Genomic DNA, 24,413 nt, shown 5'->3' with positions numbered 1-24,413 from the left:
TCTACAGAGAGTCCCCTTTGAGCCTTTGCAGTCAGCCGAGCTTAAGGCACTCTCCTTGAAGACTGCCCTCCTGACTGCGCTCACTTCCATCAAGAGGGTAGGAGACCTGTAAGTGTTCTCTGTCAGCGAAACGTGCCTGGAGTTCGGTCTGGGTTACTCTCACGTGATCCTGAGACCCCGACCAGGCTATGTGCCCAAGGTTCCCACCACCCCTTTTAGGGACCAGGTGGTGAACCTGCAATCACTGCCACAGGAGGAGGCAGACCCAGCCCTGTCGTTGCTGTGTCCGGTGCGCGCTTTATGCATCTATTTGGATCGCACGCAGAGCTTTAGAATCTCTGAGCAGCTCTTTGTCTGCTTTGGTGCACAGCGGAAAGGAAGCGCTGTCTCCAAGCAGAGGATCGCCCACTGGCTCATTGACGCCATTACTATGGCATATCACGCCCAGGACATGCTGCCCCGGTAGGGCTACGAGCCCATTCTACCAGGGGTGTAGCGGCTTTCTGGGCCCTGGCCAGGGGTGCCTCTCTAACAGACATTTGCAGAGCAGCGGGCTGGGCAAAACCCAACACTTTTGCAAGGTTCTACAACCTCCGGGTGGAACCAGTTTCGTCCCAGGTAGTGGCACACAACACAAGCGGATAAGCCCGGGATAGCCGGCCGGGTGTATCGCTTGCACATAGCGCCTTCCACCTCCTTTTGAGCTGAAGATGTGTGCCATTAATTCCCAGTAGTGTTCACAAGTTTGTTCCCTGTTTGACTTCCTCCGAGCCCTGTGGCAGTCAAGTTTTCGGAGAGATTCGCTGCCGGCCCAGTACACGTGCTAACTAAGAGTCCTGTCCTGGGGTAGGTGCTCCGCATGTGGCGGTTCCCTGTAAGGCTAACCCCATGCGATATATATCTTCCACTAATTCGTTTCCCTGTTGGCAAACTGCGTCTTCCTTGGGCAGAGCCCCTCTGCCCCAGTCCCCATGTTTGTAGTAACTCCTCCCCCATTGGGCAGGAACTACCTTGAAGACACTCCACATGGTTGGAAAGACCATGTGACGTATTCTTCCACTTAAATATCCCCCCCTCTCTTTGGGCAAGTTGTGGTCTCTGCTGTGTCATCACCTTGGGAGCGACACCCCCCGACTAGACCTGGTGGCCCAGTCGGATAATCCCCCTTCTTTTTTAGGGAGTGGAAAAATGAGAAGGGGAAAAGAGGCCACGACTGGGTTAAGCCTGTCTCTATCTCTTGGGTAGACTTGTCCCCAAAAAGGGCCGTTCGACACTCATAACTATGTTGGGGAGGTTACGTGTCGACCTGGTGTGCTGGCTATGAGGCACACAGTAGTCTGCCCACCACACACCGCCAGTTCACGTAACACAGTTCAGCCAACTGTGGCGTTTCGTATAGGGACCCCTAGTGTCACTACATCGACACAACGTCGAGTGAGTGACAGATAGGGAACGTCATGGTTACTTGTGTAACCTCCATTCCCTGATGGAGGGAACGAGATGTCAGGGTTGCAGGGTTCAGCCACAACTCTGAACTACCCGCTGAAATGGCCGGACCTTATATCGGCTCCTCAGCATAAAATCTGAATGAGTGGTTGCATACCAGCTCCTTTTATACCCGTAAGTCCGAGGGAGTGGCATGCAAATACCACTCGCCAATTTTCATTGGCCTTTTATCAAAGATCAGAGGTGTCTCGGGCTCCCAAGAGAGACCCCTAGTGTCACTACATCGACACAACGTCTCGTTCCTTCCATCAGGGAATGGAGGTTACACAAGTAACCATGACGTTTCCTTTTGCTTCTTTTGTAACCCAGCCATCCTGTATAGCTATTATATTATATTATATTATATTATATTATATTATATTATGCAATAGTAAAATATTTCTGCCTTAAATTCTTCACTTTCACACATTATTTTAAGGCTCTCTGATTAACTCACAAGCCCTTATTTCTTGTGAAGGAAGATTCTGTTTCTTGCATTTTATCATCTCCACAGAAATAGAGCAGGGCATCTCCTCTGTCTCACTGTGTGTTATTAACACTGCGTGAACAAACCCACAATGACCACGGACATTTGCCATTACATGGCCTTTAAGTGAAACTGGAGCGCTTTGCATTCACAAAATTAATACGTTTATACTTTGTTTATATTTTCACGGGAGTTTGGCGCAAGCCTCTGTATACGGCGTGCACATCAGAGCGCTTGAGAAGTGGTTCATCTTCACACGCTCTCAAGAGAGCTGCTCTTGTGACATCCATGGTGCGGTTCCCTGAGATGCTCGGAGTTCAACTGAATGAGACACAAGTGCTTTTTCCTGCTTGCTCATGAGACAGCATGCGGGGAAAGACGAGGCTGAATCCAGCTTCTTAATCAACTGCTTATTATTCAGTAAAAGGGCCTTGGTGCTTCAACACTACACAACTCTATCACTGGCGAGTGAAATGTTAATATTTACTTGCCAGTGGCTAATAACAGATGTTTTTTGGTCGCATAGTGCGAAATTTACTCGCATATGGGAATGATTTACTCGCAATGTAGAGGGCTGTATAGCCAGTTGTCCTTTGTCAAGACTGTAGTGTACACCTTTGTATGAAATCTTCAGTTTTGTGGCAATTTCAAGCATTGTATAGCCTTAATTTCTCAAAACAATGATTGACTGATGAGTTTCTAGAGAAAGCTGTGATTACTCAAGGAAAAGGTGTTTGAGTGATGGCTGCTGGAAATGGGGCCTGTTTAGATTTGATCAAAAATGCCTTTTTTCAAACAGTAATTGTGCTGGTTTTTTTACATCAGTAATGTCCTGACTATACTTTGTGATCAGTTGAATGCCACTTTGGTGAATTAAAGTTCCAATTTCCTTCCGAAACAGCAAAATCTGTACATTATTCCAAACTTTTGGCCGCCAGTGTATATTACCCTGGAATTAGTTTTAAAAACTAAATTACCACAGCTGTGAGGGGGTTTCGATTATAGCTGCTGAGAGAGTGACAGTAAATTTGGCATCTTCTCCCATCTGACTCTCTTAATCTACCGCGCTTTATTTTTATTTTTTTCTGGAAAGTCATTCAAATGTAATAGTGGACTTTTTCTTTTGCTCTTGGAGCAAATGGGTAAGTGAAAATAATATTTGCTAATAGAGCCTGACCGATATGGGATTTTTGAGACCGATACCAATTTTAGAGAGGGAAAATTCACAGATTGCCGATATGGTGGCCGATACATTTAATTTTTGAGCTGGAATGAAAACAGACCTTTTTTATGTGGATTTTTCACCGATTTTGCACCGATATGACTAAGGTACAAAGGCACTCAGAAGGCTGATTTCTTCAACAAATATTTTATCAAAGAATATTTGACATTATTATTATACATTGTCAACAAATTCTAGAAATGAACACTGAGAAAATAAAGAATAAATAAAAATAAAATAAATAGCTAAATAAACATCAGTACTGTTTTGTATCAGTCAAATGCTGACCGTTTAAATAAAGAATAAATAAAAATAAAATAAATAGCTAAATAAACATCAGTACTGTTTGTTTAGTATCAGTCGGTTGCTGACCATTAAAATAAAGAATAAATAAAAATAAAATAATTAGCTAAATAAACATCAGTACTGTATGTTTAGTATCAGTCAGTTGCTGACCATTAAAATAAAGAATAAATTAAAAAAAATAAATAGCTAAATAAACATCAGTACTGTTTTGTATCAGTCAAATGCTGACCGTTTAAATAAAGAATAAATAAAAATAAAATAAATAGCTAAATAAACATCAGTACTGTTTGTTTAGTATCAGTCGGTTGCTGACCGTTTAAATAAAGAATAAATAAAAATAAAATAAATAGCTAAATAAACATCAGTACCGTATGTTTAGTATCAGTCAGTTGCTGACCATTAAAATAAAGAATAAATAAAAATAAAATAAATAGCTAAATAAACATCAGTACTGTTTTGTATTAGTCAAATGCTGACCGTTTAAATAAAGAATAAATAAAAATAAAATATATAGCTAAATAAATATCAGTATTACTGTTTAGTATCAGTCAAATGCTGACTATATTAATACTGCCGAGTCAAGATAAACAGATAAGCAGCAGTGTTACACTGTATTCTGCTATACAAGTTCAGGGGAAACTTTCAACGGTGGAAAACCAGACTTTGAAATATTACATTTTATAAATGACATGACTGGAATTGTTCAGTTGAAGGGGGTACTAAACTGTGAATCCTGAACAAAACAGTTTGGTGAATACATGTTTACACATTAGCTTCCACTCAGCTGACAACAATGAAAGTAGCTACGTGATTAGCTAGTTAGCTATAAGCTCATTGACACGGAGAGTAAAAGACGGACGTTGTTTATTTTACTTTCCAGCATTGTGTCTCACCAACTAGGTAACAACATAGCATGAAATTAACACTCATCAGACACAATCCACCACCGCACCGTTGTCTGTTGAGCTGCAAAAAGATGCTCTGTTGTTTACCTTTCAGTCTGCTACATTACTTACTGCACTGACAAACTATAGCTGGCTAACAGCAAACAGACATGAGTGACATGGTTGTCAGGGACAAGGTTAATGTTATATTAGTTATATTGGAAAAGGAAAATGATGGGGTCATTTTTTATTAAGTTTCCAGTATGTATTTCACAAACTAGTTAACTTACCGAGACACCGCTGAACTCCGCCCTGTCTGCAGAGCCACCGTCAGCTCAGCTCTGTAAACAGTGGAGTCGGAGCGCGCTCTGCTGGACAAACTACGTAATGACACCAATTCTAAAGCATTGTTTTCTGCATTATATGTTCTGAAAAAAAGTTTTCATATCACCGCATATCGGTAAAATATACGGTGATACCGATATATCAGTGAAAGACTAATATCGGCCGATAATATCGGCCAACCAATATATCGGTCGGGCACTATTTGCTACTCCCATTCACCACTGTCAAAGTTTACCCTGCAATCATTTACTTCCGTGTTCCAAAACCCAGTGTGTGAAAAAGGTCTATTACAACTGCTTCAGCCCCTCTCTCCTGGTAAACAGCAGCGCGAGTGCAGATTACACACACACCGGTTTGATCACGTGGCTCAGGGATGCGATCTAATCATAAGTGTGAACTTTGCGAAGTTACCACCACCATGCATTTGTACTTGGAAAAAAAAATTAAACAAGTGTAATGTTCGATTTTTCAGAGAAACGGTAAATCTGTAAATGTTAAGATAAAGCATTTAGGTTAAATGAAGTGGCACTAACCCATGTGTATACTGCAGAGGCAGTGGGATGTGTCCGAAGGTGTTTAATAAGGTTGCTGGTGTTTCCCCTTTTGGTTTGAAATCTCTGTCGACATTCACGGCAGATGGGTTTTGCTGGTCTCATCAGGCCAAATTAACATGCTGGGATTCAGTGTGTTTGAAGCATGGGAAAACCACTCATTGAAAAATAAAAAATACCATTTAAGGGGCAAATTCTAAACAGCATTTTGCACTCTTAAAAGTCACTGCGTGAAGGGGATGCCACTCGAAAAGACTATATTTTTTTATGTTATTGCAGTCATACGTGCAGATTCAAATGAAGGTTTTAGTGAAAATAATATTTATGGATCTCTGTATTAATGGTACTAACGTTTAAAAAATACTGTGGCACCACCAGTATTTTGAAGCTTTAGTATCACTATACTACCGTAGCACTGGTCTACTGTGCAACCCTAGTTTGAAGGTGTGTAGATATAAGGGGTTCTCAAATAAAGTGTGACACCTGACAAAGCAGTCTAGCAGGGCCTCCATAAATCCAGAGATGCAGAGTAGGGACTGGGCTTGACCGCGAGACAAGCACTGCTCCTGATGGCCTCTCACATGCCTCTATGGACCTTAGCAGGGTAGATGCTACATTTAATTTGAGGCAAATGAAAATGATGCTGTGAGTGACAGACGTAAGGTCCTAGTTCACATTTAATTTTCACAACCCATGTTGTCTGGACTCTGACTGGGCCATTGCAGAAACCATATTTTCTTCTGTTGAAGCCATTCTGTTGTTGATTTACTCATGTGCTCGTGTTCTATCCACAGTTTCAATTACATTCACATTAAATTAAAAACAGGGTTCCCCCAGCTATTTAAGGTGTTATGAGTGTTGCCATAGAAACAAAAATTTCTCAGTCCAAAGACATAAACAGCTCAGTGTACAATCTTCTAACTGTCATCTTGTAATTATAGTAATTTAACAGGACATAAATGCAGCAATTGTTGTGGGAAGGTGTGGGAAACCTGTAAATATGGTGTTTACCCTGACTAAGGTCCATTCTCATTACCTTGTTCTGTTTTGGCCCTTAAGGTCCTGATATACTTCATACGAAATCGAAGAACGAATGGGTCTGATGTCATTTAGAACAGATTCTGGCCAAAAAGAAGGTTTTTGCATTAGTTTTGGTGGTTCGTAACAGCTCACCAAGGCGAACTTTTAACAAAACGTCTTACCGGCTGCTAAACACCTTGTTACTGCCATTGGTCCATGTCATTGTTAGCTGTGACCTGGAGCTCCACCTTCCTTGAAGCCATCAGCTAATTCCCATTCACGGTGATCAGTCAGTTAAGATCAGTCAACATGAACACATCAGTGTGCAGTTATTAGCAAGCTGGTGCAAATTTACCTACATCTATATGATCGTAGAGACATTTTCCAAGAACATGTTATGCATGTATATTTTTTTTGTTTAATTAGTCTACAAAAGGAATCAAATCTACTCAGATACTCTTAAGTGCTCATTCACTCTCTTGTTTTATATGCTGCTTTACTCATGTGCCTTCTGTAATGAAAGCCATTTACAAATCTGCCCATAATAAGGTATGCCTTCTGTATTTTTTCCATTAACACTCTTTTATACACCAATCTTTGCAGTTGTATCAGTGTCATCATTAGTCACAATAACAGAGTGTAATCGGCACATATTATGGCCGCGCATAGTATGTTAGCACATTAGCGTCATGAATTCAGAATGTAAACTTGACTAATTTTACATGATCTACTGCATATATATTACTTAAATCATCATCGAGTGGTTAAAATCATCTTTTCATATCTAGTGTGAATTCTACTTGTAGAATGTGGAACAAGTCATTGTTAACACATTTTAATGTCACATTAGTTAAGATTTTTTTGAGCATCCTTATATTTAAATGTACCTCTAAACACCTCCCACAGCAGTGTGGCGGGTATCTGAATGTTCACAAACAGTATACCGTTGCTTGAGTGTTTCAAACTTCTTTTTACAGCTGAACGAAGAATGAAGAAGAACTTCTCCGAAGTATATCGGAGCCTTTACATTAGCAATATCAATATAAGAGAAGTTTCTCTTTAGAAATGAGGTCAGTCATGTTTCTCATTCCCTCTCTCTCTCTCCTCCAGTTTACTTTTCATCTCTTTTTCTCTCATAATACTTTCCCACATTCTTTCTCCTCCTCCGCCCCTCTCTCTTTCTCCATCTATCTGTTCTTCTCTCCCCTGCTGACTAAAAGGTCAGACAGAGCACATGAGAGGTCTTTGCCTTTCAATTAGTTGACTGCTAATGAGACTGCAACCCCCAGTTCGGAGACCAGAAGTTTGGTGCCCCCCTACTGCCACCAATCTACCCCCACCAATTTAAGCCACCCCACTGGCTACAGTTACCACACAACCAACCAGAAACACTCCCACATCCAGAGCTCATCTGTGCTGAAGGAAATGGGGTAAACCTTGCTTGACCAGAGTGGAACTTTTAATATACACAATGTTTGACACCTGTAAATCTGTTTACTAACAGGGCACTTTTGTCAGCCTTTAGTGCTGGAATGATTTCCTGTGACATGGTAATGTTAAAAAGGGCACTTCCAAGGCAACTTTAACTACCGAAAGCCCGGTACTTAACTACTAACCATAATATGTTTACAAAATAAACTAAGCAGTTAATTTTAAGGTAATATTAAAAGGCGTTGTTTGTAATTTCTGAAATGTGTATTTCATATAACTATGTGTAACTCTAGTAATGTACTTAAAAGTAACTTAATTGAAAGTCAGTAACTATAATATGATTACAAGATTTTAAAATGTAATGGAGTACACTACTGTTTGACTAACAAATAAGCAGATTTCAAGAACTAATTACTTAGTGATCAGATTTGACCCAACATTGCATCCCACAAATCGCTTACTTACAGTTGTCTCTGCACATTAGTACTGGGATAGGATCAAGTATTTTAACATTGAAGAAAAATGGCACACTTCACTTTTAATTAAATACACTATAGCAGGGATGGGCAACTGGTGGCCGGCGGGCCATATATGGCCCTCTGTATTGTTGAATACGGCCCATCGGACAAGACTGAGGATTAATTTTATTTCTTTGAAAAAGGGATTATGTAAAGATTGCATTCAGTTTATGATGTTATTACAACTATTGACCAGAAGAGTTCACTTGTTCTTAGCAGACCTGCTGACCGCTGTAAGATTCCAGCATGCAACATCTTACACTTGCTCATCATTTATAAGGTAAATTGAGCTATATTTTACCTCAGCTTGTCAGCGAGCTAGTGCGTGCTATTGTTAATGTACGCAGGTGGAACCCATGTCTTTTGTTTGCCTCGTTACGAAATCTGTCATTAAAGATTTCAATTTGATTCGCAAATACACCATTGATCAAGTGATCAAAGAGGCATATGGTATGAGAGATACATACACCAGAGCTGCTCTCCTCACAGATGTAAAGGGTAAATAAAATACAAGGGTAAAAGGCATCAAAAGTTTGGGAATCACCAAAGACATCTAATGCTGTTTTGCTCGTGCTTGCGAAAAAACAAAAAGTTGTTATAAGAGGGAGAAACTTTGGAGAGACGCCTGACTGATTGTTGAAAAGTCTTGCAAATAGAGAGAATGTTCTCTGACGCACATGACTGTTCGGTCCATGCGTGTATGTTGTAGTGCTGAAATGTTTTGTATTAATGCACTGAAATGTTATGTTCTTGTATCCAGTATTGTTATTGATGATATGTTGATTTTAACTAATACCTATAAGCTGTTTTATGAGGTGGGGGTTGAAAATGTTGTCTGTTCATTTGTGTGTTTGTCTGTTGCAAATGTAGACAATGCAAATGAGATAAATTTTCTTATAGGAAGTATATTCCTTGTCAGCTGAATTTGTACATGTGAACGGCATGTTTAGTAAAAATGCAAGTTACAAAATAATTATTAGTTTTCATAAATATTATTAAATAAAAATGTTAATATAGGTAACAAAATCTTTAAAAGAACATTGCATTAGTTGTGCTTACTGTAGATTACCCAAAATAATTAGGAAATTGAGTACAGATTGTAATTCGGCCCCTTGGTAGAAAGGAGAAAAAATGTTGGCCCTCGCCCCTTTTAAAGTTGCCAATCCTTGCTATAGATGTACAAAATGAACACCTACATAACTGCACTGTGTTCCTTAGAAAAATGATCATTCTTGTTGCTTGTGATTCTCCAAGAGAGGAAGAGGCGTACAGGTGGAAGGGTTATGGTGGTGTTGTTTCTCAGGCTGCAGTGTAACCGAAGCCTCCCCTAGGCTGAGTGTGAGATCTGGCTCTGTGTGCTGTTTCTCATGGCTTGCCCATATCTCCCAGCGTGAACTCTGAAAGGAACCAGAGAGAAATGCAGCGCTCCATCAGCGGCCTCGCCGGGAAGCACAACAGGAGCCTCTTGGTGGGTCAAAGGTCTCACTTCCTGTTTCCTCTCCCTGTAGGGTCATCAGAGGGTCTTGCTGTGAGGGTTGCAGACCCCTCTGTGACTCTTTTCTTTTGTTATGGGTGCCTCACAACTCAAATCAACATCCTCACAATGCAGCAGCTAGATTGTGAGAGAAAGAGAGGAAACTCACGCATGTGGAGTTCTACTCCGTGTCAATGCGCCACAGTGATAAATCTGAAGTGAGATCTGGGAAGTTACAGTGAAACACACACTCGCACACAATTTCTAAGCTGCTTGTATGGATCTTTTCAATCAGATTGTATCGATAACAATTTATATAATGGTAGTTGCCACATAACGTGTCCATGAACCTTTTCAGGTTAAAATATATATGAATGTGTAAGTGGTATATCTTAACTCCACATAGTCTCTCAATTAATATGAGGTCATAAAACCACTTGCATAATAATCATAAAACATTTACCAGAATGCTGTTTAAAATAGTTTTACATTAAGTATAGCATCTCATACTGCAGGACATGTTAACTTTACAAAAGTTTTTCATGTCAGTTGTCTTATGTCAAATACATACAGTATGTCTGTAAATGTAAAATTGGTTATGGATGAACAACAAGATTTTTACATTTTCCAAAACAACATGCCACCATTGTGTTGTGTGTATTGGGTGGTTGCTAAATGCATTGTGATGTGTTTGCTAAGGTGTTCTATGTGGTTATTACTATGTGGTTGCTAGGGTGTTTTGAGTGGTTGTTAGGGCATTGCTATGGTGTTCTGGGGGTTACTAGGTGGTTACTTATAGGCCAAAGTAAAAAAAGAGCCCATCCCCAAATGTCTATGATGTTCTCGTCCCTATAAGGCTCGGGCCCTTCCTTCAGTGTATGTCCATGGGACTTTTTCTCCAATTTATTGTCCACCTGTTGAAAACTGTAAACTTGATTGCTTAGAAAAGTAATAGTGCACATCTCCTCAACAAGCCACATTATTTGAGGTATCATTCATGTTCATAGAACAAACAGTATGGTAGAGATGTCATGCCCAGTCAGACTGAGGGGGCACGTGCACCCTTAGATTTTTGTGCCCCCAGTTGGATTTTGAATGGATTATTTGAAATTGCAATAATGTATTTGCACCTTCGATAATTACATTAAATGATTATTGCATGTAAAAAAAAAGTGTCTGTGCCTGAAATCTTTATTCACCTATATAAATTTTGTCAGTCAAATGGTGTCACATGTTCCACAATAGGCTACATCCCGTGGCTGCCTTGAGAAAAAAATAGGTGCATAAAGCCGCTGCGGTGCGGGATGAGTTAAATGCCAAAGTTGAGCAAAATTAAAAGTGATTCTTGCCTTAGTAAGCACCACTAATTATTTCCCATCTGTGTTAATATAGAATATTATGCCATATTTGTTGTGCACCAGTGCTTAGACCCATGTCTAATGGAGATGATGGGACGATAACTGCATACACAGTGTGTTCATGAGAGAATGAAGAACTGGGAATGGGGTGATATCAGATGGACTCCTTCAGACCACATGACTCTGGGAACGATGGTTATAACATGTCAAGCCCTACAGCACAAGACAAGCAGGGCCTGTTCTCAGACACTAATTAGATTTAGCCACTGGCCCTTGTATCAGAAACTCTTTAAGCTCCCACTGCTCTGTGAAACAATAAGCTGCATTTACTGCAAATATGCCAACATTTACATTAGTGGATGAAAGGCCTGTGAATTTTTTTCAAGCGTAAAAGGCAGCTCTATTGTAATACATTTGCAGCATAACAATGAAGCCCACCCTTCTGAAACTGTGTACTTTGCTTTTTTTTCTCAAATGGTTGAAGAGACAATGGTTCCAAAATGGTATTCGTACACTTAAAGGGATAGTTCACCCTAAAATGAATGAACCGCAAAATGACATGTTAAGCAGAATTACAGCCTCAGTCACCATTTACCTTAATGCATCTTTTTTCATACAGTGCAAGTTAACAGTGACTGAGGCTGTCAGTCCCTAAACTTTTGCCTAACATCTCCTTTTGTGTTTCACTGAAGAAAGAAAGTTATATGGGTTGGAAACAACATTAGGGTGACTGAATTTTCATATTTGGGTAAACTATCTCTTTAAGCCACATTTAAATTTGTCTGAAAGTCATTGCATTAGATTAAAAAAAAAAAATATGTCAAACTAAGTGGTATTTTTTTTTTTTTTTTTAAAGAAAGCATAGCACAATCATATGTTGTAAGTTTGTTCATACTTCCACTATAAATCACCTTGATACCATTTAAAAGTAATTGCAAAAGAAATTGCTCAGAAAAGCTGAGAAAAGGTCTTGAATAATTTGTTTGAAGATGCTTCTTGGTTTGATATTTTATTATCTAATGCAATGCAAATAATACATTTTACGTGATGCATAGTGTCCAAAAGTGTCCAAATAGTTTTGTATATTGTATCTTTATTTAAAGGCACAAAATCAGCTTTCTTTGATAAATTGCTTTGTTACAGGGCTAAGGAAGCTACCATAGACACTTGTTTAGATTGCAAAGAAACGAATTCAGAAAAATGTGGTAAAACACTCATAAATCATCGCTGGAGAAGCCCACACCCAGAATTATATACCTAGTAGAGAAGGCCTACTCTTTGTGCTCTTGTCTCAACAGGTATTATTTCTATGTGAATGAATCTGTCTCTTTCATCTCTCTCAGACACACCATGTCTTGCGTGACTGCCTCTGCCTCAGACAGGTGAGATGGGACACTGGGAAAGAGAGAGAGCTCCCCCCCACCCCCCTTATCACCTCAAATTGAATAAATGTTGAGTAACGCGTGAATGTGTGTGTGCGCATGTTGTCTGGTTTGTATTGAAGTTTCCATGACACATACAGTAAAAATTTACCCTTTTTATCCCTTCTTTCCTCAGGTATGAATCATAACATCTAAAGTGGCTATAATATCCACCTGTTAACTGAAAGCATTTAGTACAAAACTGCACAGGCCTATTTTAAAATAAACTAAATCAGTCTTAAGGAGGCGTATCATAAGGGGCTCTTACATAACACATGTCCTTACTTTAAAAACAGCTAGATCACAAAAACACAGGGGTCTCAAGAAAAGTTTTTAAAAGCTGGACTATTTTTAATTTCACATGCTATTGTAAAAATGCAATGGTTTTATGACTAGACACTTAAAACTGTGTGAGCTGCAACGCAACAGCATACTACGTACATCTATACGTATGGTTGTAGCAGCGGTGCTTTAAAGGAAATGGATTTAAAAACGGAACTCTTACGAGTGGATTGTTACCATTCAGAAGGACGCTATGTAGGGCAGAGATCATAATGTAATCATTTTAAGAATGCAGGAAATTACAATTCAAATTAAATTACATTGAGGTTAAGCACCAGGCTTATTTGATTATTCAGATTCTTTTCGAAAGACTGATGTGCCCTGAAAGCCTTTCAAAGTGTTCGTACTGTCACAAATTAAAGCACACTGCAGTGCAGTATGTTAGTGTAGCCGTTGTGTATACAGTAAGTGAGCAGGCAAAGCACCATGTAAAAAAGATCACAAACTACAAACACCGTACACCACAAGTCCAGACATGCCCATCTTTCATTGAGAGCATGCACAATACACGGTATGATGCTAATCAGTGGTAAAAAGAACAAAGTCACTTCCTCGCTAGATTTCCTCCTCTGTTTCGCTTTCTCTCATCAGTGTTATTATAGTTAATAAAGACTAAAATGAAAACAACATTTTTGCTAACTGAAATAAAACTAAAACAAAATACATTTTAATGACAATAAAATAAAAATTAATTAATTTACATTTTAGTTTTTGATACAATATAGTAGAGATGCACCGATGCTACTCAGTAGTACTTGTATCGGGCCGAATGGGGGTTAGTACTCGTACTTGGTATCGGTCTCATCATTTAATATTTCTGAGTACTAATATATTAATGTGGTTGCACATGCTTTGCATTCTAAGATCAGTGATATATGCAGCTTCTCTCTCTCGCTTGCCATTCTATTTGTAACCCAAAAATACTAAAACTACAATGAAAAACTATACTGAAAAACTTCAACTAAAAAACACCATAAAAATGCTATAAAATGACAAATTGAAAATAAAATAGAAATTAAAAATACATTTGAAATTAAAAACTATAATAACCCTGTCTCTCTCACACATGTAAACATGTAGGCCTTCACTACAGTTAAGGTAAGCCATGTCCCAGCGCTGACCCTGTTTGGGTTACACTTCAGCAAGGTGACCCACAGGATATGGGGCTGCTGTGTGCCGCTCAACTCCGTTGCAGCATTGGGGCCAAACCACAGGCTTTATCTTCGTCCCCACTGGGGTCTTTATATCCAGGCCTTACACAACCCTCAGCTGCTCACTGCCGCCCCACAGAGTGTGTTGTGGTTACCAGAGAGTGGGAGAGAGAAAAAAAACGTGTCTTCTCATGTTTTCTCATTGTTAGAGGAAAAGTAGTTGGAAATTGAAAAGACTTGGGGAAGTTAACAGTGATTTGAATAACTTTTTAGAAGTTGAAATACTGTCCTTTCCACTATCTGCTTAATACAGCTAAGCAAATCATAGTTTGATCAATCAAAAACTATCCAAGTATTGCTCTCTTTGTTTGAGTATCCCGACCAGCCAGACACAAAAACACTGGCTCAATTAGGAGTATGCATGGGTCGACTCAGACTTCAGACTCCAGCCTTAACTCTATTTATTTTTAATACGGACAGGGTCAGGATTAAGAATACAAGATTGCAGTTGTTATCACACACTAAATGTGTTTTTGTTTTTCTCTTAAGAGTTTTAAAAGCATGTTACAAATTAATTTCCATAGTTGTTGCTTTTATCCAGTTTCAAGTGGGGAAATGTCACAAGAAACTGGGTCGAAGATTTTCGATTGGGTCGAGAATAAGTTATTTTGTTGTCAAATAGAAACAAGTGAAACCGAGAGACATAGTAAGAGAGGTGCAAAAGTAATGCCCCTGAAGCTGCAAACAAATCATCAGCAGAATGGCAAAGACAGTGAGAAAGAGACACATACGTGGTTGCCCTGACAACCACCCACAACATCCTTGCATCATGGCAACTTTTGAAAAAATCTAGTTTACTATTGCTGTTGTTTGAGTGAATGAGATCTGCACTGGGCTAATAATTGTTTGTCATTGTCGTAAAATTTCCAAAAACCCATGTGTGACTTCTCTCTTCAGTTGGAATATGCTCCATTGCTTGTCTTGTGGATTAAACAGTAAGCTGCCATGTGGCATTACAATATTGCTTCGAGTGTTGACCCTGAGCGGAGTTCAGGCCTGGTGTGGGACGCAATGACAGGTTTGTGGTCGCTGTGTCTCTCGCAACTGGCCTGCGCTGAGCAGTTTCACATATGTTGGCCTTTTGTGTGGAGATTCTGTGCTGAGTTTTCCTTTGCGTTCAGTGCAGTTAAGGAAATCTGGGATCACATTGCTGAACAGACACTAATTGCATTTTTTGCGTTCAGCTCTGCTGCATTCCATGAGCTCTCTGTTCCCAAAGCCTCTGAAGCACAGACAGAAAGAGGAGGAGGCTAGTCCTCAATTATGAGGCATGTTCTTGATTTTTCAAACATATTTTCTTTTATTTGATTCCTCTATGCTTCCTCTGGGCTCTCCAGTATGCATCAGGCCTGTTCAAACTGACAGTGTTTCTGTTGTGCAATAGGTCTGTGGCTCTATACAGAAAATAAAGTAATTTTGGGGTCACTACATTATGTATTTCCTTTCATAACTGCCATTAATAATAAAATGGTTATCGGACATTGGCAGTTAAGAATTATTAAAAAGCTTGATCATCATAAAACATTTACATGAGGAGAGGGACCACATTTATATCCAAATAGTAGTTAAACCACACAGTACGGAAACCATTTACTGAATAGAAAGTGCTGTTTTTGCGCTTGTCACTGCACTTTAAACGAAGTAAATTTGCGCTGATTTCATGTTAATGGAGGCCAGTGATTTTCAGAAGTGGGGAAGCACAGACTATTGTTTGGCATCTGCAATGCTGCTCCTAAAACCTGCTCAAATGATTACTCAAACAGTGAAATTTATAAATAATTATAAATTATAATATTATAAGTAATTTGCAACAAAATTTTCAGTTATGAAAGCTGAAATAAATGTGTTATTTCAGATTGCAAATAACTGTGCGTGTATCTCCTAGCAGCCAAACAATGCACTTGACAGCGCTGCTTTTACATTTCATTCACTGTCAATCACGTATATCCTCATTTCATTATTGGCCATTTGTTGCAAAGTTCCACCCAGTTGAGAGCCGCCTATTCCTCATAAATATAAGTCGGTCTTCCAGGTGGGAAAAAAACACATACACTCATAAAAATATTCTGCTCACTACAGTTGTACAGAGTGGTTATCGGAGTTACTGTAGCCTTTCTGTCAGCTTGAACCAGTCTTGCCATTTGTCCATTGACCTCTCTCATCAGCAAGGTGTTGCATCCACAGAACTGCTGCTTACTGGATGTTTTTTGTTTTAGGCACCATTCTGAGTAAACTCTAGAGACTTTTGTGCTTGAGGATCCCAGGAGATCAGCAGTTACAGAAATACTCAAAACAGCCCATCTGGCACCAACAATCATTCAACGGTTGAAATCACTGAGATCCCATTTTTCCCCCATTCTGATGGTTGATGTGAACATTAACTGAAGCTCCTGACCCGAATCTGCCTGATTTTATGCATTGCACTGTTGCCATATGATTGGCTGGTTAGATAATCACATGAATAAGTAGGTGTATAGGTGTTCCTAATAAAGTGTTCAATTAGTGTACATTGAAAGCCCAATGTCCAAGGTCCAATGCAAATAGCACTCCCATAGACTCCCAGAGAAGCACAGTGTCTGGAAGGGACCCGAAATGGCATGTTTAGAGCCTCTTGTCCACTCAACATTGGTCTTTGGTGCCATTGATTTGAATTGTACAGCAATATTCCATGGACTCCCATTAAGAAAAAGTCCACTGAATTCTATGGCCATATTCGTGTAGAAAAAGCGGATTGTGTTACTTGAACAAACATAGTGATGTGCGATATTTTACACTTTTATTTAATAAGATATTGAAATGAGATGACAAAGAGTAATATGTAATTTATCTAGATTATTTGATTAATTGATCTAGGTTATAGTTCCATGTAGTCTTAAAGCAACATTCTTTCATGTACGGTGTGAAACAGTGTACTGTTCATTTACAGCGTGAATAAGTTCTATTTTTCCTTTACTGTCACTTAGAAGCAACTGCTAGAAATGTACACTACGCAGCCAAACCAAAGCTTACTGTGCTACTTTAGCTGGCCAATACATGTGTGCATGCGTGTGTGTGGGGGCAAGTGGCAAGGCTCCATCCATTCGCCCATCTCTCTGTACACCCTATGCCAAACAGGGAGCCAAACAGTTGTCCCCAGGCTTTTCTCTTTCAGTTTCTCCCTCTACCTTTTTTAGGATTTGTTTCAAATACCCTCAGCCATATCTCATTCACTCTTTACGACTGTTTGCTTTCAAAGTTTCAGTGGTTTGTGGGGACAGCCCATCTCACATCGTTACTGGGCAACGGTCTTCAGATAGGAATTCAGAGCCCTCAGTAAATGTGCTTAGGGTTTAGACTCATGCAGCTCTCCATAAACATGCTCTTGAAACAAGAGAGCTGAATGCATTAAAGGTCCATTCCTCACTGAAATACCACACAGGGAAAAGAGGCACATTTGTTTTTCTTGCAATTTCATTAACAGAACAAATCATTGTCCATCCAAGGCATGCGGTTTCACCAGGTGGCGCTGTTCGAAGCTCATTTTCACACCGATATCGGGATTTATGCTTTTTGGTGTCATTGGCGGTAGGCAAACTGTATAAATGAATCAGTTTTTCTGTCACTCCTATAACTGGCCCTGCAGACTTGTTCAAACAGAGGCTGTCTGTGCCTCCAGTGTCCAGGCCTGAATGGAGGCTTGTGTGGAGGTCTGGTGGAACATGTTGTATGACTTCCCCGCTGACCTCCTGAGAATGTGCTAACTTTTAAAGCACTGTTGGGGAGGGTTGTATGTTTAGTAAGGCCTGTTTATCTTCTAAATGGTATAATATAATAATTATCCTTCTCTAGTTTTTTGCTAGCTGCACGCTAGTCAGAAGCGGTTGCTCTCTGATTCGTTTCAGAGCGAAGCCATCCATAGCCAAACCCATCTGATCTCAATTTTCTCCTGTAGACAAAAACAACAACAACAAAAAAGCAAGTACATGCTTGTGTCCACACTAATCAATAGAAAATCAATAAAAAAGAGAGACAGAGTAGAAAGATTAAAGGAAAACAAGAGGAAGGAGGGGGATGATGGAATTTTCAACGATTATAGTTTGGCACAGCACAACAGCGGTCGATGTTAGGAACTCATTTAACATTTATCTTTTTTATGTCTGTCTCTATTCCAGTGCACCATTAAAAAGAAAGAAAAAAGACATCCTCTGGTATGATTTAATGAGATATTATAAAGCTAATGTTATTAAGCTCAAAACACATTCTTAATGTGAAGTCTTGCACATACCACTTATATGCATTCTAGCTTCTAGCTACTAAGTACGATTGCTATGATAACATATTCATTTCTCTATGAATTTGTTTGACAGTTTTCAGCTTTAATGTGATTGGGAGCTGAGAACTATGAATCCACAAAGGTAGCATGTTATGACTGATTTCGGTATATGAAACATTCCTAGAGTAATAGCATAACACATAATGCACTGAATGCTTACAGTATATGCTGAACACCTATAGGCTGAAAACCTATATGCATTGCCTATAGTCATCAGGGTGTAGTATTCTATTCTACTTTATGAAGGGCTTATCACACATGCGTCTTCCACTCAACCCAATATACAGTTAATTAATAGTAAACTATTGTTCTTTTCTCTACAGCTTTTGCGTATGGTGACATTGCCTGAGAAGCGATGGAGGGCTCGACCAGGAGGGGGCCCTGCGAAAAAAGATCCAGCCAGACAGGGCCAGGGAGATGAGGATGAGGAGGGTCTAGAGAGTGGGGACTGCGATGATGAAGATGAGTGTACGGGTGTTTCCGGACTTGGGCCACCCCCGAGACGCAAACGTCTGCGCATCTTTGCAGGTCAGTGACCAAGCCTTTTGATACAGTGGGTCCAAATTTTTGAGACCACTTTAAAAATCTGGGATTTAATATCTAAAACCTGTAAGTAAACAAAGTTTTAGGATTTAAAAAAATGAAAAACAAACATATTATGTTGTAAAAATATGAGTAAGAAATCTTATTTCTAGGACACTAATCAAATAAGCAAATTTGTGACATTGACCATGTTTAACTTCTTTCTACAAAAGATTCCCACAAGATGCTTTTCATACATTTCAAATCATGCTGGGATAACATGCATCATCAGTTTTTGCACAAACTCAGGAGTGCATACTGTCATTAAAGCAAAATAGAGATATACCCAAGACTACAAAATTTGGATGTTCATTTTTCAATTCAACTTTCCCTCAAATTGTTGTGCTGTTACTGTAATATAATTTGTAATGAAAACATTTGTGTTAATTTAGGAAAATACAAAATAGAGGCATTTTCACTAATGGTCTCAGACATTTGGACCTCATTGTATCTGTTATGCTTCCTACTGTAACTTGCATTGAATCTATGTTAAAGCTTTCCTTACTTCACAGGTTACAGGTAAGCTGTCTGTTATCAGTGACCGCTTGACCCTCTTATTGTCCGAGGGAACAAACAGAACGTGGGAGATGTTCCCTTTGATGCAAAACAAAGCACAAAAGAACTAACAAACCATGTTAGTGCAAAGAAACTAAATAGAGGCGAAGAATAACAGTAGAAGGGCAGGAACAAGGAGTTTGATACTGACTGACAAAGCTGGACCAGCTGAGCAAACACAGCAGAGGGAGTTGTCGTCCTGGTCATGTTGTTGTGGCAGAGATTTGGGCTTTCTGGGTAACGCTGCCAGAGGCCCAAGGTTAGGCCAAGAATCCGACATGTAAAGCACATGTGTGAGAACTGGATAAATCACATATCAGCACTCAAACTCACACTGAGGAAAGTGGGGAAGTTAAATGGTGATAAAAGCTTCTTGTTTCATCCAGTATCTAGCAGTGAGATTTGAATACTCTCTGAACTCTGTGGCGATGGTGTTTATGTACACGTCCTCCCTCTCTCTCTGAGTGGATTTACTGCCTTAATTATTAAGAATGAAGAGAATGTGTTTCGGTCGCTGGGACGAACAGTTGCCGATATATCTTTCCTGTCTCTCCCTCTCTTCTCTTTCATCCTCTTTCTCTGTGCATGTGTGTTAGGATGTTTTGTGTGTTTTAGTGACTAGTGGGGTCGACTGATACATTTTTTTTTATGCTATATGTATTTATATAGGCCTATTATAAATCCAATTTAATGATGGGAAATTAGATTAAATCAAATGAATGCTTATTTTACACAATAGTTACTTAAGATACACTGAAAATATTTAAAAAGAGAAAATTATTAGAATGTTTGTTAAAGGACAATTTCACCCAAAATGTACAATTCTGTCAGAATTTACTCACCCTTATGTCATTCCAAACCCGTATGACTTTCTTTCTATGCGTAACACAAAAGTAAAAATCTTAATGAATATTCTGGTCCATCTTTTCAATACAGTGGCAGCTGGTGGGACTCACTTTTAAAAAAGGTAATAAAAAAAGCAACATAAAAGTTGTCCATGCGACTTGTGCATTATAATCGTCTTCTAAAGCCATACAATATGTTTTGGTGAGGAACAACACAAAATTTAAGTCATTTTTCAGTGAAAATCTTTTCCTTTGCACGTTTATGAGTGCATGAGATAATCTTGTTCACAGTGGCTGGTTTGGTGACCCAAGAAATTGAACGCATGAGTCACATGGACTACTTGTGTGATTCTTTATTTAAAGCTTAACTACTATTGTAGTGTAAATACGGACTGAAATATTCATTAAAATGTTTCCATTTGTGTCACACAGACACAAGGAACAACATGAGGGTCTGTAAATTATGAGTGATTATTTATTTTTTATTTATTTTATTTTTTTTCATTTTTGGGTGAATTGTTCTTTTAAATGTTTATTTAAATGTTTAGTATGTTGACAAAGCTGTTGTTCAGTTTTGGACCTTGACCCCAGCTTTAGAGTTTTATAACATCTGTTGGCCAACCGGAATTGTTATCGACTGCTGCTGATAATCTCAAAATGGACAAATATCAGCCTGTCCAATATATTGGTCTAGTAGAGACCTGTACAATTTCTGATGAAACGGGTCCACAGATAGCAGCTGGTAGACAGAAAGCTGCTGATGGCCCTGTAAAACATGGCTTGGCTACTGTGTCTTTTCATCCCAGTTTGGTCATTCAGGGAGAGGTCAAGAGGTCAGAATGCAGAAGGTCATCCACAGGCAGATTCACTAATGGAAGGCCTGTCTGTGCCTGATGTGCTGAGATGGACGATGTAGATCTGGTTTCTCAAAGCTTTGAGGAAGAGAGAGTGTTCCGGCACAGCACAGGGGCCTGGGAAACGTGACAGGCAGAACAACAACAAGGTGCAGATAGACCACAGCTCGGGCCCAGACCTCCCTTAAATCAAAGCTGTCAGCCGGTCAGTAATATCAGGGATGTTCTGAATGATCCGGATTGATTGATAAATAATAATTCGCCCTGGGAAGAGATTCCATGCTTGTTGAACCCCAGGGCTGCCCCCCAACCCCCATTCCAACCCGTGCATTCTGCAGAGCATTCCAGGCCAGAAGAGCTATTCCAGGACACAGGCTGTGTGTGTGTCCTGTGCAAACACCCCCAGAGACACACAGCCAGCACTGGGGTCGAGTCATCTGCCCCACTATATTCAGTTTAAAGTCAACCACCCAGTTTGGACAAGATAATGTGACCAGCAATGCAGTATGTGCAATTATCACTTACAAACATGTGTTGCTGCTAAAATTATGTGTGTAATGAAATTAGGCTTTATAAGAAAGACTTACAAAATTACATTAAAATATTGATATCCACATTCCTACAACAACTTTTCTACAAAGCCATTTTTACTGTACTGAAAAGAGATTTACTTAAATGTTATTTTGCAAGTTTTTACACACAGTTTTTATTATTAAATTTAAAGGGGTCATGAAATGCTCTTTTTTCATAATTTTATTATCTTCCCTGAGGTCCACTGATAATGTTAGTAAAGTCTTTTTTGCATTATAACATTCATAATTTAGTAATATATGATCATTTTCCATCCTGTCTCTGGCCCTCTTTCTGAAGATTTAAGCCTCCTTAAAACTTCACTGTTCTGATTGGCTAACATCATGCAGGCGCTCGAATAGAGTCATTTTTGAAACTCAATAGGAAAAACTGAATAAGCACCAAAACATTATAAAAAATGTCAGGGTTTACACATAACGTACATCCAACACATTGCATCCGAATGTATTAAACTGTTCATCCCAAGCACAACTGTTAGCACTCACACCCTGTCTACACAAGACGCAAGAGTCGTGTTGCATCAAAAGCAATAGAACTCATTATAATCAATGATGTCGACTAACATGGAAGCGTCTGTTGCGGCGCGTCACGTTGCGCCGACAGTAAACAGATGTTCCATTCCATTTTGCGCTGCACACGCTGGCGCTACTACTGCCAACAACACAAATAAATGGTTTAGAAAGTTTGTGTCGATGCACCCAGTTTAGACAGCCTCAAGCCATTGCATCGCATCGCGTCAACAGATGCGCCCGTTGTAAATGGTGTCAGCACATCAGTCATGATGACATAAGAAATATTCATGAATTAAACTGTTTACTCATGGTTTTTAACTGCCCCATCCTTCAGTAACAATTCCTTTGCAAAGCTTGAATTGTACCAACAACTAAAAATAGTGCAGATGGGCGAAAGAAAGTGTCCATTATGCGTTTGTGCTCAAAACAGCAGGGCAGCAGCTGAATGACAAAGAGCTTCTCCTCTTCAGAGTTGTAACTTGACAACGCGTCTTTTAAAAATGGCCCGAGGTATGTATCAAGCAGTCAAAGATGCCTATCTGTGCATGCTTATGTAGAAAAACATTTAAATCCAGACAGGCACATGAAGGTGACCTGTGTCCACTTATGATGAATCTCCCATGACAGGCCCCCTCTCTCCTATTCAACTGTGTGACTGACTGAGCACCAGTGGGCGGGGCCAAGGGTGCAATGATGGAAAAATAGCCGATGCATATGCAGATGTTTTTGGTCCTTGTGATGTCACAAGTTCCACAAATTCCAAACGAGCCGTTTTTGCAGCTTGGTTTAAATCTCTTTTTCTATTAAGGAGGACGTTTTCAGTTTTGAAACTTACAGTATGTTTTTATAGTACAATGACCTCTTATATGTCAAAAGATTGAGGAATATTTGATTCCTCACGTCATGACCCCTTTAAATGGTATAAAATTAAGTAAAATCTACTTAACTTCATGACTGACTTAAGTGAATAAATGTAACTTTAACATTTCAGTTAATAAAGTAACTTTTACTTACAAATCTGATGTATATTAATTTACATTTAAATTAACATTTTATTGAAAATTTTCACATTCCTTATAAACACGTTTAATCATAAAAGACTTCCACAGGGAAGTTTAATGCATGGTATGTAGTCAACACCTTCACCTTGTATTATAGGCAATAGAAACAAGATACAGGGCTGTGCACACAGACCCCAACACTTGTTGTGCAAAACACAAACATTTCCTACAGTCAGTAGAAAATGACTTCACAAAACAAGAAGTTACCAAACAGCAAAAGTTCATTCATTTTTTTAAGCCCGATGCATACTGGGAACACCAGCTTTGAATGTTAAGTAAAATTTACTTATACAATAAATAAATACAATGAGGTTTTCTAATTCAAGATTGATACATGATGATGCATTGTAAAGATAACAAACAACCATGAATAATATTTACTCACTGTATAAACTAGAGCACGTTTGAATTTAAGTACAAATGTAGAATTTGCTTAATGTAGAAAGTTCTTAATCTTCTATGCTATATTTACTTCACCACAAAATCTTTTTTTTTTTTTTTTTTTGTCAGTGTAGGACAAATTATCAATGGTTACACAATTAACTAATCATTAAAAGTGTCAATTGTTGCAGCCCATATAGGTCTACTTTCTACTTAAATTTCTATTTAACATGCGTTTTTGCAGAGATTGAGCATTGTAACTAATCACAGACAAGTCTGTTGCTCTCTTCTGTGTATAATTTATTCAAAATTTGAATAACGGCTTTGTTTTTATGCTTCTAAGAGGGCCAATGTGAAGTTGACCATTTTGGCATCTAATCTTGATTTACTAATGTATAAAACAACAATGAAGTCAGGAACACAGTTTTCAGATGGTTTTGGATGTGTAGCCAAATACGGCATTCAGTTCATCCATCCAAAATAAAAATTTTAATGTAAATTCTATTAATCGAAATTAAACACAATTACAGTATCATGGGAAATAATGGTCAATTAGGATTTTGTTATAAAGCTAATCTATATTTAGTCCACAAACCTTATTAGAAGCCATATGGAGACTTCCATGACATTATTATGAGATTTTTGGTACAGTCTTGAGTTAGATT

The 24,413-nt window shown here is 38.9% G+C and overlaps 1 protein-coding gene across 1 annotated transcript in view; it reads left to right on the top strand.

The window, feature by feature from the left end:
• Positions 1–24,413, top strand: part of gpc3 (glypican 3) — a 216,746-nt gene that overhangs the window by 171,540 nt on the left and 20,793 nt on the right. The window contains exon 7 of the mRNA XM_051650296.1: positions 18,691–18,895. Within this exon, the coding sequence (XP_051506256.1) occupies positions 18,691–18,895 (205 nt within the window). The remainder of the gene's footprint in view (positions 1–18,690; positions 18,896–24,413) is intronic.

This window comes from Myxocyprinus asiaticus, chromosome 22, assembly GCF_019703515.2.
Source record: "Myxocyprinus asiaticus isolate MX2 ecotype Aquarium Trade chromosome 22, UBuf_Myxa_2, whole genome shotgun sequence".
Classification (NCBI taxonomy): Eukaryota; Metazoa; Chordata; class Actinopteri; order Cypriniformes; family Catostomidae; genus Myxocyprinus; species Myxocyprinus asiaticus.
The sequence above is the reverse complement of the archived record's forward strand: the minus strand, read 5'-3'. Positions and strand labels throughout refer to the sequence as shown.